At 51.7% G+C, this 18,516-nt stretch overlaps 2 protein-coding genes across 2 annotated transcripts in view; one reads left to right on the top strand and one right to left on the bottom strand.

Moving 5' to 3' along the window:
- Positions 1–18,516, bottom strand: part of LOC137457103 (zinc finger protein 721-like) — a 316,030-nt gene that overhangs the window by 243,040 nt on the left and 54,474 nt on the right.
- Positions 6,019–6,966, top strand: LOC137457091 (olfactory receptor 14A16-like). Its single transcript, XM_068168896.1, has one exon. It carries the CDS (start codon positions 6,034–6,036, stop codon positions 6,964–6,966), a length of 933 nt encoding a protein of 310 aa, XP_068024997.1. The 5' UTR covers positions 6,019–6,033.

The raw sequence follows: 18,516 nt of genomic DNA, 5'->3' as shown, positions 1-18,516 counted from the left end.
AATACTAGCAAACAAGCTTCTGAACATATCCAGCCCAATCCTGCCTGGGCTTTCTTTTCAGTTCCTGATAAGGTGTGTATCCCTGGACTCAAGACAAAACATAGCTGTCCCAAAGCTATCTGAAAACAACCCTTCTCCTACACCACCACTGCTTATCAGATGGAGGCTTTGGTGGAAACATTTGCTGCTGCTGTTCATGCATGAAAACCTTGTTTCAGATGTGGGCAGCTGGGACATTAGAAGAAAACTTGTCCACCAAAAGGTAGCAACAATAATGGGTGTGGGAGCCTGTTCCTCTCTGGCCCCTGTGCACAATATGGTAAGAATGAAACCTCATTAAACATGGCTGCTTTGGGTTTAATAACCCAAGACAACCTCCTCCCCCGAGAAACAATTTGGGAAACAGGAAGCAGAGGGCCATGGGAGCCTGCACACAGACACAAGTGCCTCCCCACAGCACCTTTCAGGCTTATGGGGTCAATTGCAACCAAGAACCAGTGGCAGTGCCGGAGTGGATGTCACCACAGACATTTCACACACCGTAACCCATGAAAAAGTGCACAAAGGCACATGGACCTTTGGGAATAGAATAGAATAGAATAGAATAGAATAGAATAGAATAGAATAGAATAGAATAGAATAGAATAGAATAGAATAGACCAGGTTGGAAGAGACCTTCAAGATTATTCCATCCAACCTATAATCCAACACCACCTAATCAACTAAACCATGCAACCAAGCACCCCATCAAGTCTCCTCGTAAACATCTCCATCACTGGTGCTTGACTCCACCAGCTCCCTGGGCAGCACATTCCAATGGGCAATCACTCTCTCTATGAGGAATTTCTTCCTAACATCCAGTCTAAAGCTCCCCTGGCACAGTTTGAGACTGTGTCCTTTTGTTCTGGGACAAGAGACCAGCCCCCATCAGTCTACAACCTCCCTTCAGGTAGTTGTAGACAGCAATAAGGTCTCCCCTGAGCCTCCCCTTCTTCAGGCTAAGCAACCCCAGCTCCCTCAGCCTCTCCTCATAGGGCTTGTGTTCCAAACCCCTCACCAACTTTGTTGCCCTTCTCTGGACATAGGACATGGGCTAAGTGCCTTACTGTTAGGAAGATCTAGCACTATCTTACAGGGACTTTTTGTGCTCCCAGGGGTGATAGATTCTGATTGCCAAGGACAAATCTATGCCATGGTGTGGATGCCATCCCCCCCAGTAACTATTCCTGCAGGGAGTCAAATCACGCAGTTAGTGCCTTTTACCACACAGGTCCTGGCAGCTGAAGCCCAGGAAAGGGGAATGTGAGGTGTCGGTTCCACAGGGAAGCCTGAAGGCTTTTGGGCACAGACTATTTCCACTGCTCAGCCAACAATGATGTGTATCCTCAGAGTGAACAGCCTAAAGACGTGACAGTTAAGGGGATGATTGATACAGGTGTGGATGTTACAATCATATCCTCCAGGCATTGGCCTTTGTCCTGGCCGATGATGTCCACATCAGCTGCTGTGGCAGGAGCTGGTGGCACAACAACCAGTCCACAAAGTGTGCTCCCTGTCCAGGTTGTCAGCCCTGAGGAGCAAGTGGCTGCTGTTCATCCTCACATAGTTGTGGTTCCTCTGAATCCATGGGGTCAAGGCATCTCAAGTATGTGGGAGGTGAATATCACTACCAATGCCCAGGATTTTTAGTAGGGGCCACTGTGACTGAGGGCACATGTAGGCCTACTATTTCATTATGGTGGCTAACGTCAACCCTTGTGTGGATGGACCAGTGGCCCCTACCTGTTGGGGTTTGGTTTAAGCAAGAGGGGACATGGGTCCCAGGAACACCTGTGCAATTCAGGCCTTGAAGGATTCTCTGTTGATAATATAGCAATGGAGTAGGAGCTGTGGGGAAGTGCTGATTGCTTTGGTATGCTGAGGTCAAGCTGCCCCTGAGAAGAGGCAAGCAAGATAAGGAGGAGGCGAGGTCTGGGAAAAAGAGCAATTAGACTGAGTAGAAAAATTCCACAGAGTAGTGAAAACAATGATGTAACCTTTTAGAGAGAAACCAATAGTATGTGTTAAATTAGAACAGAATTAACTATGCATAAGATAAGACTATGAATAATGAAGTGTGGAACAATAAAGTTGGATGATTACTATCACTCATAATGAGTGCTGTCATCCCTGTCTCCGTTCTCACCACCTACCCAATGAAAATCACTGAGCCATCAAAGAACTGCCAAAGGAACTGGTGCAACAATCCTATTTAGAACCATCTCAGAGCCTGTGGAATACTCTGGTTTTGTAATTAAGAAAAAAAATCAGGGAAGTGGAGGCTGCTTCAGGACTTGAGACAAGTGAATAATGCACTGGAAAGTATGGGTTCTTCACAGCCTGGAATGCCCTCACCAGCAATGATGCCTGAGAAATGGAATATCTGTATTACTGATTTGAAAGATTGTTTCCTTATCATCCCACTGAATCCTGATGATGCTCCAGAATTTGCCTTCACAGTCCCTGTGACTAATAATAGCGAACTCAGTCAGTGGACTGTGTTGCCTCAAGGCATGAAAACCAGCCCCACAATTTGTCAATGGTATGTAGCACAGGCATTATCCCATGTCAGAGCACAATATCACACCATGTAGTGCTACCACTATATGGATGCTGTGCTAATTGCTACATAGACAGAGGACGTGCTGAGTGCAGTTGTGCCTGATGTGACAGAAGTGTTGAGGAAATATGGGATAGAAATAGCCCCAGAGAAGGTGTAGCACCAAGCACCTTGGAAATGTTTGGGACTAAAAATCTTAGATCAAACAATTGAGCCACAAGTGATACAAATTCAGTAATCTGTGACCACCCTTAGTGATTTGCAGAAATTACTTGGAGTCATAAACTGGATAAGACATTTGCTAGGTCTTAGTATGACCCTGCTAGCTCCTTATTTGACTTACTGAAGGGAAACCCTGATCTTTTGTCTCCTCAATGCTTGACTGCAAAAGCACAACCTGCACTAAAGCAAGCGGAGCTTGCCATTGCCATGGGAACAAACCCATCCCAGTACAAACTGGTTCCCTGTTGGTTTGGAACTGGAGGTTCTGGTGTGTCCCAGGCCCAGGCAGAAAGGCACCACAGGGTCTGCAGGAGTCATTCCAAATACCCTGGGATGCAGCAAACCCTGCACAGAGTGAAGAAAGCCAACTGCAGCTGGGTTGCAGCAGGAGGAGTGTGGCCACCCAGACACAGACATTGTCCTCCCCTGGACTCAGCACGGTTGTAGACACATCTGGATGCTTGGTGTCTGGATGTTGCATTCTCCAGACTAAAAGAGCATAGGAGGAACTGGGGAGGCTGAGAGGAGATCTGCCAGGATGGGGATTGACATCTCTGTGGAGAGGCTGAGGGACCTGGGCTGCTTCAGCCTGCTGAATGGAGGCTCAGGGCACTGCCAGAGCAGTGTGCACATGGGTGAAGGCAGGTTTCAGAGAGGATGGAGCTGTTCTAGGGTGTGGGAAGAGACCAAAACCTTCACAAAGTGCAGCTTGGAAGGTTCAGAGTGGAGATGAGGCCAAATAAATGGCCCTGAGAAGGCAGAACTGCTATGCAGAAGGCCATCTAGGGGTGTCAGGCAATGGCAGGGAGAACTGAGACAGCTCAGGGAAGGGATGGAAATGTCAGAGAGGGAGCCGGGAGGGGAAAAAAGATTGATGTCAGCAGCCTGAAGGGAAAGAGCTGCAGGCATGGCACAGTGGAGGACAGGCTGCTGTAGGGATGGCCAAGGGCTCTGGCAAAGCTGAGAGGCTCAACAGGACCAAGGTCTTTGTGCCCTTGGCTCTGGCAGTTGCCTCTGCCACCAAGGCCTGTGAGAAGAAACTTGGCTTTGAGGCTTTGAGGTTCTTCTATTGCAAGGGCAGTGCTCAGGGCTTGGCCTTTCTGCTTCCTAGACCAAAGGCAAGTTTTTCACCCCTATACTTTGCCTCTGTCTCCCTGCAATCATGGCCTCTAACAAGCTGCTCTAACGAGTCCCTGGGGAGCCTTTGTCAGTAACAAGCCTCAGTGAAGCCAATCAGTGCTTCAAGGTACTTTGGAGTTTTCTTCTGACATGGACTTCTTGAGAGGCTTCTTGGCAGTACCTTGGCAGAGTCTCCTGGCAGTACCTGAAGATGATGTAATCAGCCCCAAATACTCCATGGGGCTCATTAAATACTGCTGAAGCTCTAATTATTGCCAAGATTTCTGCAGCTAATTGGAGAGGTTTTTATTGCACAAAGCATCTGATAAAAACTATTTTTAAAGGTACATTTCATTCCTTTTCAGGAGGAGTTGTCTCTTTGGAAGCAAACCACAGCAAAACCTGGCAAGGTCCTACCCTGCTCACTGCTCATCCTCACTCCCCACTGCCCCCAGCAGAGCCCAGAACCACAGGTGAGGGACAGGATCTGCCTTGCCAGGGTCTGGGGGTCAGGGCTTGGCCCTTTGGATCAATGAAACCCCTCCAGGTTTCCTCAGCAGCAGAGCCACCTTTGGCTGCTTGTCCTGACCTGTCAGCACTGCCTCAGTTCTCTGCTCTCACCACAGCCTGGAGATGCTTCAGTGCCTCCAGTGATGCTTCCCTTGCATCCACTCTGTCCTGCTCTAAGCAGACCCTGGGGACACTTTCCTGGTATCCTTCTCTGGGACCCATTAAGAGTAGAAGAAACTTCAGAGTTTGAAACCAGCTTTGACTTCTGGAGAGGTTTCATCAGCTTCTCAGTCTCTGAGGTTCATGGACTTGGCAACAAAGCCACCAGAGGGCTCCTTTAAAATACCTGGGCTGGTCTTGAGCAGCTGAGCCAGGCCAGACTCCTGGGCTGGAAGGTTCTGCTGGCAAGCAGGCAGCACTGCAGGAGTCAGCTCTGGCCAGGAGCAGTTCCTCTGCACAGCACAGCAGGGCTGAGGACACTGCCAGAGGATCTCAGGGAACTGAAATCAGAAAACGGCTTTGAGGTGGCCAGGGCTGGGAGGATGCTGAGAGCTCACTAGAGGAGAACTCACTACAGCCATAAACATGGTGAGTCTGTGGGTGCAGGACACTGCAGCTGTAGCTCCTGGAGGCATCTCTATCTCAGCAGCTGACGCTCAGCTGAAGGCTCCTGGAGTGTGCACACAGAAGGAGGACCAAAGCCCTTCAGTTCCATCCTGTGAGCAGCAGTGAGCAGAGCTAGGTAAGAAGGCTTCACCCCCATCCCCTCAGCCTTTCTCTCTTCCCTTCACTGTCTCTGCAGAAGTACAGGCCTGGTCCATGGGTGTGGTGGTTTCAGTCTATGCAGAAAAGTTGAAACAAAGTAAATAGATCACTATTGGTTGTAAAAAGGAAAAGAAAAGATTATTCTAAACAAATTCATTGGATAAATATCTGGAATCAGAGGATCTGTACCATAACAATTCTCTCTCTCCTCTTCTGATCTCAGCTGTTTTGCTTTGCTCAGGAGAGATCACCTGCTGTGGCTGGCCTTGGCTAAGTCTAACCCACTGTTTTTTTTCTCTCTCCACTCCTCCTTAGTCTCTTGGAACGGGGGTTAGCGTTTAGGGGCAGTGGAACAGCTTCCCTGGTCTCTGACCAGGGGGTTTCATGTCATTTGGTAATTGTAAATACCTCTCTAATATTGTCACTCCTGTATGTTTTGTACCTGTTCATTGCATTCCATTGTAGAGTGTAGCTCTTGCTTGTCAATACAGCTTCATTTGCTTCTAACTGAGCTGCTCTGGCAAAGCTAATGATGGGGGGAAATTTGAACCCACCACCATGGGACTCTTGTTCCCTAGGATTGGGCTGTTGGTCACTTTCTGTTCTGACACCAGAGGAAATCTTCATGTCAAAATTCTGTCTCCCTGCTGCATTTGAAGCTCTGATGAATTCTGACATGGGTTGGTTGTGATGGGACTGAGCTGATCCACTCTTCATGCAGCTCAGGGAGGGAGGTTACAATGAGGCTGAGGGAAGTGTGCTCTAACTTGTCACTGCCTTTCCCTCCTTGGACAGGTCTCCATGGCCAGAGGCAGCAGATGGCCAACAGCAGCTCCATCACCCACTTCCTCCTCCTGCCATTCCCAGGCACAAGGCAGCTGCAGCTCCTGCACTTCTGCCTCTTCCTGGCCATCTACCTGGCTGCCCTGCTGGGCAATGGCCTCATCATCACCACCATAGCCTGGGACCACCACCTCCACACCCCCATGTACTTCTTCCTCCTCAACCTCTCCATCCTTGACCTGGGTGCCATCTCCACCACTGTGCCAAAATCCATGGCCAATGCCCTGAGGGACACCAGGGACATCTCCTATGCAGGATGTGTTCTCCAGCTCTTCTTTTTCATATTCTTAATTGATGCAGAGTATTTTCTCCTCACCACCATGTCCTACGATCGCTACGTTGCCATCTGCAGACCCCTGCACTATGAGACCCTCCTGGGCAGCAGAGTTTGTCTCCACCTGGCAGCAGCTGCCTGGGGCTGTGGCTTCCTCAGTGCTCTGCTGCACACAGCCAATACATTTTCCCTGCCCCTCTGCCAGGGAAATGCTCTGGACCAGTTCTTCTGTGAAATCCCCCAGATCCTCAAGCTCTCCTGCTCCACATCCTACCTCAGGGAACTTTGGCTTATTGTGGTCACTGCTTGTTTATTCTTTGTGTGTTTTGTGCTCATTGTGGTGTCCTATGTGCAGATCTTCAGGGCAGTGCTGAGGATCCCCTCTCAGCAGGGACGCCACAAAGCCTTTGCCACCTGCCTCCCTCACCTGGCTGTCGTCTCCCTGTTTATCAGCACTGCCATCTTTGCAAACCTAAAGCCCTCCTCCATCTCGTTCCCATCCCTGGACCTGGTGTTGTCAGTTCTGTACTCCGTGGTGCCTCCAGCAGTGAACCCTCTCATCTACAGCCTGAGGAACCAGGAGCTCAAGGCTGCCCTGAGCCAACTGATGACTGGATATTTTCAGAAGCAATAAACTCTTTGTCTTCTCCTGCGGAGCAGTTCTGCTGTCACTCAGTGCAAGCCCAGCCTGGCTGCTGGAGTTCTAGCTGCTGCTGGTGCTGTTCCCCTTGTGAAAATATTGTTCCACACAAATGTCTTTCTTCAGACCATTTCTGGTTCAGTGTTGTCCTGTCTGGTGTGACCCAGAGGCTGCAGACATGAGGAGCTGTGCTCGCTGTCTGTTCAACACAATAAAAGACCCTGCAGGGAGTTGTTTCTCTGACCTCATTCCTTAGTTCTTCTTTGGAGCTGCAGGGCAGTGCCTGCATGCAGAGGTGGAGGGGCAGAGTCCCAGCACAGCAGCAGTGCCAGGGAGCCCCAGAGCTTCGGCTGTGTTGATCTGCTCTTCCTTCCCTTCCACCCACTCCTGCTGAGCCTCTGTGCTGGGGCAAGGCCTGAATGCTCTGGCTGCTTGGGCACTGTGCTGGTTGGTGGCAGTGCTGGTACTGCAGGCAGGGACAGTTCATGGCAGCTTCAGGGACAGAGCTGTGCTCCAGTGCAGCACTGCCATCAGAACAGGAGGTCTCCTCATGCCTTCATACCCCAACCCCCTCCCATCACAGACTGCACCTACTCAGAGTCCATACTGGATACCCTGACCCCCTTCCAGTATAGACTCAGCCCAAACATGGTTTCTTTATCCCCTCCCAGTACAGATGTGGCCTCATCCCAGCACAAATTGGATCATACTGTCCTCTAGCACTGCAGCCTGGGTCCCATCCCAGCACAGAATCTATCCCCTGGCTGCTTTCCCAGTACTGAATGCATCCATCCCAGTACAAACTGCACACCCTCATGCCCTCCCATTGCAGTCTGGGCCCTATCCCAGTCCAAACAGGATCCCTTTCATCCCTCCTGGTAGACATTAGGCCTTGTCCCAATAAAAAGTGGATCCCCTATGCCCTTCCAGTGCAGCCTGGACCCTGTTCCAGTACAAGCTGCGTTCCCTGGGCACATTCCAGTACAGTCTGGTCCCCACATAGTACAATTGGGAACCATTTATCCCCTCCCAGTACAGACTTGGTCACATCTCAGTACAAACTGCATTTCCTCAACCACTCCCAGCTCAGATGTGCTCTTATCCCAGGACAAACTGCATCACTTTGCCATCTCACATAGAGTTTCCTGTGCCAGTACAAAGTGCATCCCTTGGACCCCTTCCCAGTTCCTAGTGCATCCCTCCACATGTTAATTGTGTACTCTGGATCCAGACTGGGTCCACTCCCAGTACAAACTGCATCTCCTGACTCCCTCCCAGTACAGACTAGGCCCTGCCCAAGACAAACTGGTGCCCTGATCCCATCCCAGTAAAGTGCAGGTCCTGTCCTGGAGGAAATGGATCCAATGGCATCACCCAGTACAGACTGGGGACCTTCCCAGTGCAAACTGCATCTCCTGATCTCCTCCCAGTACAGACAGGGTCTCATCCCACAGCAAAGCTGAAGCTCTGATGCCCTCCAAGTACCAAGTGCTTTGCTCCCACTGCAAACCAGAGAACAGGACTCCTTCCCAGGACAGACTGTGCCTGCTTCCAGGAAAAGCTGCACCACCTGAACCCCTCCCAGGACAAGACTGGAACCACTGTATTCCTTAACCATGCCCCAGGCAGACTGGGAACCATCCCAGTACAACCTCAGTCCCCTGGACACATCCCAATACAGTCTGGGACTCATCCCAGTACATATTGGGATCCTTAATACCCTCCCACCACAGTCTGGGCCCTGTTACAGTCACAATTCCATACCCTAATCAAACCAGAGTTCGGTCTGGGCCAACTCCCATTTCAAAGTGGGTTCCATTAACATCTCCAAGTACAGCCCAGGCCTTGTCCCAGGAAAAACTGATTCCACTCATCCCATCCTGTCCTGTTTGATATTTTTATCAGTGCTATAGACAGAGGGATGAAGACACCACCAGCAAGTGTGCAGATGGCACCAAGCTGAGTGGTGCTGTTGATATGCCAGAGGGCCAGGATGGCATCCAGAGGGCCCTGGACAAGCTGGAGAGGTGGTGCCCAGGTGAACCTCATGAGGTTCAACAAGAGCAAGAGCAGGGTCCTGCAGCTGGGCTGGAACAATCCTCACTTTCAATACAGGCTGGGAGAGGAGGTGATAGAAAGCAGCCCTGAGGAGAAGGTCTTGGGGGTGCTGGTGGGGGAGAAGCTGGACAGGAACAGGTAGTGTGAGCTTGCATCCCAGAAGGCCAATGGGCCTGGGCTGTATGCTAAGCAGCATGGCCAGAGATGGAGAGAGAGGATCCTGCCACTTTGCTCTGGTAAGACCTCCCCTGAAGCCCTCAACACAGGAAGGACATGGAGCTGATGGAGCACATCCACAGGAGGGCCACAGAAATGATCAGGGGCTTGCAGCAGCTCTGCTATGAGGACAGGCTGAGGGAACTGGGGGTGTTCAGCCTGGAGAAGAGGAGGCTCTGGGGAGACATAATAGCAGCCTTCTAGTACCTGAATAGGGATACAAGAAGGATGGAGAGGGACTGTTTGCAGAGGCCTGCAGGGACAGGATGAGAGGCAATGTCATCAAACTAGAGAAAAGTAGATTCAGATTGGATATGAGGAAGAACTCCTTCATTATGAGGGTGGTGGAACACTGAAACAGGTGGCCCAAGGAGGTGATTGAGGCCTCTTCCTGGAGATATTCAAGGTGAGGTTCCCAGTTCAGACTTCCTGTGCTCTGACCCTCACCTGCATCCCCTCCCACCCCTGACTGATCCTGCTTGGCACCTGGCACAGGGCAGGAGCTGGGAGCTGCCAGACGACGAGGAGCAGGAGGTGGCCTGCGGCTTAGAAGCTCATGGACACCAGGAGCAGATGGGTGGCAATGCCATGGGCAGCTCAGCTGTGCCTCAGGATCTCCTGCACAGCAGCAGGCACAAGGCTGGGCAGGGGCTGGGAGGTCACTGCTGGCTCAGCAGCTGAGAGGGCAGCAGCAGGGAGAGGGCAGGAAAGGGACTGGGAGGTCACTTCTTGCTGCAGCAGCTGAGAGGGCAGCCCCTGGCTCCTGGCTGGCCTCTGTGCTTTAGGCCTTCCAGCTGCCAGAGTCCCCAGCAGGGCATCAGAAGGCATGTGGTGGGCAAGGGACTTGTGTGACTCCCTGTTCCTAAGCACCTGGCAGCCCCTGCAGGAATAGCCTTGGAGCTGGGTTGTTACCTCCCTGCCACCTGAGGGCCTGAAGGGACAGCAGCAGGGACAGGGCTTGGCTGTGTCTGCTGGAGAAGCTGAGAGGCAGCAGAAGGGACCTGCCTTGGAAGGCCAGGGAAAGGTTTCTTGTGCCTGTGAGCTGCCAGGCCACATGCAGGCTGAGGCCTTGGGCCAGCATTGGGACCTCAGGGATGGCTGAGAAGCTCCTAGGGCAGGAGGAGCCACATGGCCATGAGGTGAGTACGAGGTCATTGCAAACTCCAATCCCTTTGTGTCATTGGCCTGCAGCAGGCCCAGGGCTGGGCTGGGGACTGTGCCAGGCAGCAGCAGGGAGGTACCTTGGCTGTTGCTTTACAGCTGGAGGTTCTGCTCTGTGTCCAGGCAGAAAGGACTCTGGCAGGAACCATTCCCAAAGGCCTGGGATGGAGCAGAGCCTGAGCAGAGTGAAGAATGCCAAGTGCAGCTGGACTGTGGTAGGAGGAGTGTGGCCACCCAGACACAGAGGTTGTCCTGCCCTGCACTCAGCACTGCTGTGACCACATCTGCAATATTGGTGTCTGGCTGTGGAGTTCCTTAGTCTGGAGGAATGGAGAGGTAATGGAGAAGCTCTGTCGGAGATCTGCCTGGAAGGAGTTTGGAGTCTCCATATAGAACCTGAAGCTGCTGAGCTTCTTTAGCCTGGTGAAGTGAAGGCTCAGGGGTGATGTGCACCTGCTTGAAGGGGGGTGTCAGGTGATGGAGCTTTTCTTGCTTGTGGACACAGAAGGAAGCCTTCAGAAGGTGCAACTTAAAGGCTCAGACTGGAGGCCAGGAGAAAGAAATGTCACTCAAAGTGGAGAGCTGTGGTGCAAGAGGTGATCCAGAAGGAGTCTGGACAGCCCATGTCTGCCTTTGTGTTTCAAGGAACAGGCAGCAAGAGTGGAGAGCCCTGAGTGAAGGTGTGGAAATGTCAGGGGGAGAGCTGGCTGGGGAAGCCAGATGGATGTCAACAGCCTGAAGGGAAGGAGCTGCAGGCATGGGACAGTTTAGCACAGCCTGCAGGAGGGATGGCCAAGGGCTCTGGCAGGGTTGAAAGGCTCAACAGGGACAAGGTCTTGATCCTGTTCCTTCTGGCAGCAGCTTCTGCCACCATGGCTGCTGAGATGAAGTTCTTGTTGAAGGCTCTCAGGATCTACCTTTCCAAGGCCTGAGGGTCAGAGCTTGGCCTTTCTCTTTCATAAACCAAGGCCAGAGAGTTTTTGGCTGCACTTTGCCTTTGTCTGCCTTCCATCATGGCCTTCATTGAGCTTCTCTAACCACCCCTGGGAGGCTTTGTTGCTAATGGCCCTCAGTGAGGCCAATTAACACTTGAAGGAATTTTTGTTATGCTTCTGACTTCTTGGTCAGATTCCTTCAGTCTCCTCTCAGTGTGTGAGGCTCAGGCAATGATCCCCAAGTGCCCTAAGAGCTATTTGTGTCTTTGCAGTTTTCTTCAGGATTTCAAAGTGCTCCTCACAAAGCTCCTTTATTACTTATTTCATATCAAAGGTAGAATATTCTGTTAGCTTTCAGTTCAGAGCAGAGATGATAATTCACCAAGTGACACTGACCCAGGCTGTCTCACCAGGACATCTGCACCTGCAGGGAAATCTGTCCTTCAGGTCTGACACTGAATGGACAACTTTGCTCCTCACCCTCCCCAACCTCCCCATTGCTGTCCCTGCCCAATCCCATCCAAGGCTTCCCAGGCATAGAAGCCTCTGGGTTTTGCCAATATCATGGGCACAATGCCAATGGACAGTAGCTTCACTAGTACAGGTTGGGCTGTCTATATCTGTTGTAGGGATTCACTCCTCTGTCCATCAGGGCCATGGGCAGTAGCCATCACTAGTTCCATGGGACTAAATGCTTGATTTTGGGGCTTCCATATATTCCTCATCAGCTGCTCTACAGTAAAAACTGCTTGTACCAGCCATGAGCCCAGCTGTGCCTTGAGCTATCAGCATGTCTTGTAATAAGACCATTGGTCTGTTCAGCTACACCATTAGCCTGAGGATAATATGGGGTAGGGAACACTCCTTTAATTCATTCTCCTTGCACCCAGTCTTGCACTGTGCTCACTGTGAAGTGTGATCCATTGGCACTTTGGACACACTCAGGCACAGGTAGAATGCTGAACCATTTCTCCAGAGCTTCAATCCTTTGAGCTCCTGTGGCAGTACTGAGAGCTGTGGCCATGGTTCATCCTGAAACCACTTCTGCTCCTACCAGGATATAACTTTTCTGAGGAGAGGTCTTCAAAGGGCCAACATAATCACTTTGCCAGGGGCTCCTAATAGTCGTCTTGTGTCTGATCTGTTTTGCAGAGGCTTGGTTTGAGTAGTTGGCCTTAAGCCTTACCCAACATTGTGGCCAAGTTGCAAGAATTGTTTCAAATGTTTTAACCTGACCACCCTCGAGGCTGACACTCAGAATAGAGGTTGGCCTTCCCTGGGTGGCCTCTTCTGATGTGCAGCCACTCAGCCAATCCTGCTCAATATCCCCCTTCATTGTTCACCACAGGAATTCTTGCTGTGTGATCTGTCTGCTGGTTCTATTTTGCAGCAGCTCTTCCCTTCTGGGCATGGCCTTTGACCCATCCTACCTTTGAGGCTCTTGACTGACCTATTTCTCAGAATCATTGCCAGTCTCCAGCTCTCCAGATTGATTAGTTGCCCCCTGACACATCCATTCAGTGGCATCCTTGTAGGCTGCACAGGAATCAGTGTGAATAGCAGTGGCACCATTCTCTGCTGCCAGCTTGAGTGCAGGGCAATTCTTTTATCTGTGCACCACCTTCCTCTGTCACAGTCTTCCCAGTACCAACCTCCAGCACTGCAGCTTTCTGTTGCCATTTGCATCTCGTGCAGTGGGTGGATGCAGCTGTGAACCACACTCCTCCTGCATTTGAGTCTGTGGTCAGCTCAGCTGCTGCCTTAGTTGCAGACAGTTCATAGGGCAGACCTAACAGCACTGTGTCTGCAGTCCCAGGCTGTGGTAGGTTGGAAACTTCTGCTGGAGGCTTTCTCATTTTCCAGTGACTGTCCAGTGAGCAGCATTCAAGCCAAGAGAGACAAGATAAAAAGAAGACATCAGGAATCTGATCAAGATCCATTCCTGGCCAGCCCTGCAGCTTGCTTCTCATCAGGGGTTCGTTGTCTTCCTTCACCAGGAATGGGTGCAGGGTTCCTTGGCAGGGAAGTGTATTCCTCCCTCCCCACCCAGCCCTCCCCCACTGTCTGGGGGTCTCCTCAGGGTCTGAATTGAAACTGACACACCTCCCATTACAGACTGAATGCTTTTATCACCTCCCAGTACAGGCTGGATCCTAGGTTGCACTCCCAGTACAGCCTGGGCCCCTCCCATCCTCTCTACTCAGTCCCTTGCTTGAATGCAATGGAGCTGAGCCAATTCCTCACCTCACCCCTTACAGTTCAGCCCCTCTCAAACCCGCTCCTGACCCTGACACTGTCCCCATTGCTCATCCTGCCTCCAGCCAGCCTTTACCCTTGGCATTGACCCTTGGGTGTTAAACCTAGGCCTCAACCCAGCCACAACCTAAACTCTGCCTCTCAGAACTGATCCTCAGCTGAGCCCTTCCCAGAACACTCAGCAGGACATCTGAAGGAAGGAGACTTCTGAACTTTCTCACTACCTGTCAGAAACTCTCCCACTAGTTCAGAGCTCAGCTTTCTGACATCAAGAAAGTAAACCTGGAGCTTAGGAGAGCAAATGGAGATAGAGTAGCAGATGGCAGCTCTAGACAGAGAGAGAAATAAGGCTGAGTCTGGAAAGCAGGATGGGTTCTCACACCCCTGGGCCTCACTAACAAGAGAAGGACAGTTCTGTGGGATTGGCAGAGGACCAACAGGAACAATACAAGACAGATGACATGGGGACTGCAATGCTGCTAAAAGGACAGGAGGTGGAAGCAAAGACCAAGACATGGAAGGACTTTCTCTCTCAAATAAGATTTTATCCTTCTAATGCCTGTGTGTTACTGAGTCCTAGATGAGGACCATGGTTAACCTTTTCAGCACAGGTACATTTTGGAGCTATCATTCCATGTCCATGCAGGTTAGTGAAGGATACTGCTGAATGGCTATGGGAGACACTGAGTTTGATTTCCTCACTTCACATTCAAGACCCTCCCAGGACCCCTCAAGGACACCTCCCTGAAGTGGGCACATGGCTTCATCCCTGGCCCTGGGGAAGAAATGTCCCCAAAAGTGGGGAACCAACCAAAGACAATACTTTATTAGGGTTGGGGTTTCCATTCTAATTAGGCATTATCCATAGGATGAGGTTTTTCTTTTCCCTTTAGAAAACCCATAGTGTTGGGAGGAAAGCAGCCAAATGACACTGGCTGTGCTGACTCAGCACAGTCATTACTCTCCTCAGCACTGGCTGGTGCTGAGAAGGGCAGGGGCACATTTGCTTCTGAGGAAAGAAGGTGTAAAAGAGGAGATTGCAGTTCAACCTGCTGGAAAAGATCCCCCGGGGGGGTCACGTTTGGCCTGGCAGTGCAGGGGTCGGTGTATTGCTGTGTCCCCTTGGTGCACGCTGGTGACCTGCATGGGGGTGAATATGCCAGGTGAGGGAGGAGCTGCGGCTGAAGCCCTTGCTGCAGCCTGTGCCAGTGAGGGCCTGACACCAGTGTGGGTTCTGCGGTGCTGACCGAGGATAGTCATCTGAGTGGAGCTCTTGCCGCAGCCAGCTCAGATGTGCAGCTGCTTCTGGCTGTGGACGCAGCAGTGCTGGATGAGGTTGGAGCTGAGGGTGAAGCTCTTGTTGTAGTCCCCACAGATAGAGGGCTGGGCACTGGGCTGGGGGCAGAGGGGCTTCAGAAGCTCCAAGCTGGGTGGTAAGCTTTGCCCACCCTCAGGGCACTGATGTGGCTGCTTGGGTGGCACAGAGGAGCTGATATGGGTTTGCCCTCTTCCTCCTCTTCCTCTTCCTCCTCCTTCTGTTAATTCTTCTCCTATTCCATATCCTAATCTTCTTCCCAATCATCACCTTTGTCTTCCTCCTCCTCCTCCTCCTAATCCTCACATACTTCATCCTTCCTGTCCTCATCCATGTCTTCATCAACCACTTCTACTATTCCTCAAGGCTGAGCCTTGGATCCTCCCAATTATTCTTCAGGTGATTCTTCTCCTCCAAGATCTTGTCCAGGTCCTTCTGGGAGGCCATGCTGCTGAGAGCAATGGTCACCCCTGTACTCTTGGGCAAATCCTTGGGGACTGAGTGACTGAGAAGTAAGGACACCGTGTGTGACTTCTTGCAATGGAGGGATCAGAGCCCTAACTCCTGTGCTGAGTCCCCTGGTTGTAGTGCTGATGGGGCTGACACCCCCAGGACGTAGCCATCCCAACCATCTCCCTCTGGCCATGCAACTGATACCTGATCACCTGGGGCTCAGGAAGATGAACTCCTCAATTCCCATCACAACCAATGACCCTCAGTGCTCCACAAGTGGTGAAGTGTGGTTTTGGAGAAGGGTCTGGAGAGGGTTGGGAGGTGCTCAGGGGTCAGCTGGAGTCTGGGATGTTGCTGCTGTCCCAAAGTTGGGGTCTTTACCTCCTGGCCTGTTCCAAGGAGCAGATCTGCAAACTTTGCTCCTCCCCAGCACAAAGGAGCAGGGCTGATGGAGAGAAGAGAAGGATATGACCCCAGGCAGTGAGAAGGAAAGGCTTCAGAGGAGAGGACTGACCTGCAAGGAATGGCTCAGCCCTGACCAGGGCTCTCCCAGCCTTGCACTTCCCTCCCTATGGCTTGAGGGTTTGTAACCTCCTGCCAGCGCAGTGCATTTGTGCTTTGGGGTTGGAGCTAGATGATCCTTGTGGTCCCTTCCAATCCTGACTGATACTATGATACTATGATACTATGAACTCTGGAGGTAAAAAACTTCAGGGTCTGTGCAAGTGGCAAAAGATCCCAGGATGATTCAGCATTCAAGGTTCTCCAGATCAGAGAAACACCTGATGAAAGTCAAGGATCTCCCTCTCTCAAAACAGGGACCCTAGAGCCAGAGCCTTGGAGCTCTCCTGGATCACAGCAGCTATGTCCAGCATCTCCCCCACTCAGACATCTCTCAGGCACAACCTGCACCAAGGGCCAACACCAAGTCAGACTTCTCCAGGCTCAGTTCTCATCCTCTGAGAATGTTGAAGCTTTATGAGTGTTTGCCCTGAGCTCCAGGAGAAGGAAACTGAACTTCAGGGCATCCTCTCTGCCAGACACCTCTCCACCTCTCTGTGTCTTTGGACAGACACCTTTGCTGACACCATCTTGGGGGGCTCTATGTTCCACTGGAGGCAGCCAGCTCTGTCCCTGTGTCTCTGTACTTGGTGCTGCTCTCCAGGCACAGCCATAGAAATAGATTTGAATTCAGGATCCTTTGCAGTCAGTCAGGGTCAGCCTTGTCCTTATCCACTCTGTCATTCAGAGGCTCTTTGATTAGAACACATTCTGCTGAATCACCTTGGGGATTGCACATTGCTTCATGAAGAAGGGCTGCTAGGATCCAACCTTTTCCTCTGCTTCTCACTCTCAAGAACTCTTGACTGGCTGAAAAATCACAGCCATGGCAGAACTTGTTGGCTTTGCCTCATCCATGTGGACAGGCAAGCTGCTGAGAGACAGCTTGTGCTGAGCAGATGGATCCAGAGGGCTTGGATTGCTGAGGCAACTTTCTCAGCCTTGGCTTTGCTCCGCATCCAAACAGCAACAACTCTTCTGTGGCTGTGTGCAGGCAGCTATCTAAGGAGAGCAGGGGGCAGCTGGTGCCATGGAGCTGTGAGCTCCAGCTGCAGAGAGCAGTGGAGAAGTCTGATGCAAGGAGCAGGGATGTAAGGCCCAGGTGGGCAGGGACAGCAATGGGGAGGTTGGGGAGGGTGAGGAGCAAAGTTGTCCACTCAGTGTCAGCCCTCAAAGGACAGCTTCTCCTCCCAGTCCAGACCTCCTGAGCAGACACCTTGCATCATTCTGGCTTGGTGGATGCTGCTGTCACCTCTGCCCTCATCTGAGAAAGAATCAAATAGTTTGCCATCAAAATCTGAGCTTTGTGAGGTGCACTTTGAACTCTTGAAGTAAACAATGAAGACACAAAGAGCTCCTCAGGGCACTTGGGAATCATTCCATGAATCTCAGGTACTGAGAGAAGAGTGAAGAAACTGGGCAAGAAGCAAGAAGCAAAACACAAAGTACCTTGAAGCATTGATTGGCCCCACTGAGGCTTGTTACTGCCAAAGCCTCCCCAGGGACTCGTTAGAGCAGCTCAGGAGAGGCTGTGATTGCAGCAGGCAAAGGCAAAATGCAGGAGAGCAAACTCTGGCTCTGGTTTGTGGAGCACAAAGGCCAAGGCCTGAGCACAGCCCCTGGGCAGGCAGATCCTGTCCCTCATGTGTGGGTCAAGGCTCTTCAGGTGCAGTGGGGGTGGGGTGTGGGTTTCATAGCAGCATAGCATGGCCTAGGTTGGAAGGGACCTCAGAGCTCCTCTGCTCCAACCTCTGCTCAAGGCCTCACCCAGCCTGGCCTTCAACACCCTTAGGAGAGGGCATCCTACCTGGGCAGCCTATTCCAGAGTCCCACAACCTTCATAAGAAGAACTTCTTCCTAAGACCCAGTCTAAACCTCCTTTTCCTCACCTTCAAACCTTTCCCTCCTGTCCTGTCACCAGACACCCTCATGAAAAGTTCCTCTCCAGCCTTCCTGTAGGATCCCTGTAGGGTTTGTGATGCTGGGTGGAGGACAAGAGCCTGACAGTCCCCAGCCTTCCTGGGGCTGTGGAAAGAGGCAGTGAGGCCCTCCCAGTGCCCTAGGACAATATCTTCTCACAGGCCTCAGGGGCAGAGAATTGCCAGAGTCAAGAGGGCACAGCCTTGGCTTCTCTTCGTCACTCCCACCACTGCCATTGCCCTTTGCCAGCTCTCCCACAGCTTTGTCCTGCACTGTCTCACAGCTGCTTCTCCTGCCCTGCAGGCTGCAGACACTCATCTCACTTCCCCACCTTGGCCTTTCCATGCCTTCACTGACACCTGCCCACACTCACACTCTGCTCCTTGGGACACAAAGAGAAGGGCTGATCCCAGACTCCTCCTGGAGATCTTCTCAGGCCACAGCACTACCCTTTGAGAGAGGTTTCTTGCTCCTCATGGCCAGGCTGCACAATGTGGCAGTGTTCCTCTCTCCTGCTCTTTCCTACCTCACCAGGAGCTCCCAAGGCTGCTGGCCTTGCAGTTTCTTGCAGAGACAGCACCAAGCCCTGTGCCTGCTGCTGTCCCATCAGGTACTCAGGCAGCAGAGACACAGCAACCAACCCATCAGCCCCTTCCTGCAGTCAGCCCA

Source organism: Melanerpes formicivorus, unplaced genomic scaffold, assembly GCF_026170545.1.
Source record: "Melanerpes formicivorus ecotype bairdi unplaced genomic scaffold, bMelFor1.0.p_v2 SCAF_159, whole genome shotgun sequence".
Lineage (NCBI taxonomy): Eukaryota > Metazoa > Chordata > Aves > Piciformes > Picidae > Melanerpes > Melanerpes formicivorus.
Note: the sequence above shows the minus strand (reverse complement) of the source record. Positions and strands in the feature narration are given on the sequence as shown.

Coding starts and splice junctions, on each gene's coding strand:
- LOC137457091 (XM_068168896.1), top strand. CDS start 6,034: ATGGCCAACAGCAGCTCCATCACCCACTTCCTCCTCCTGCCATTCCCA.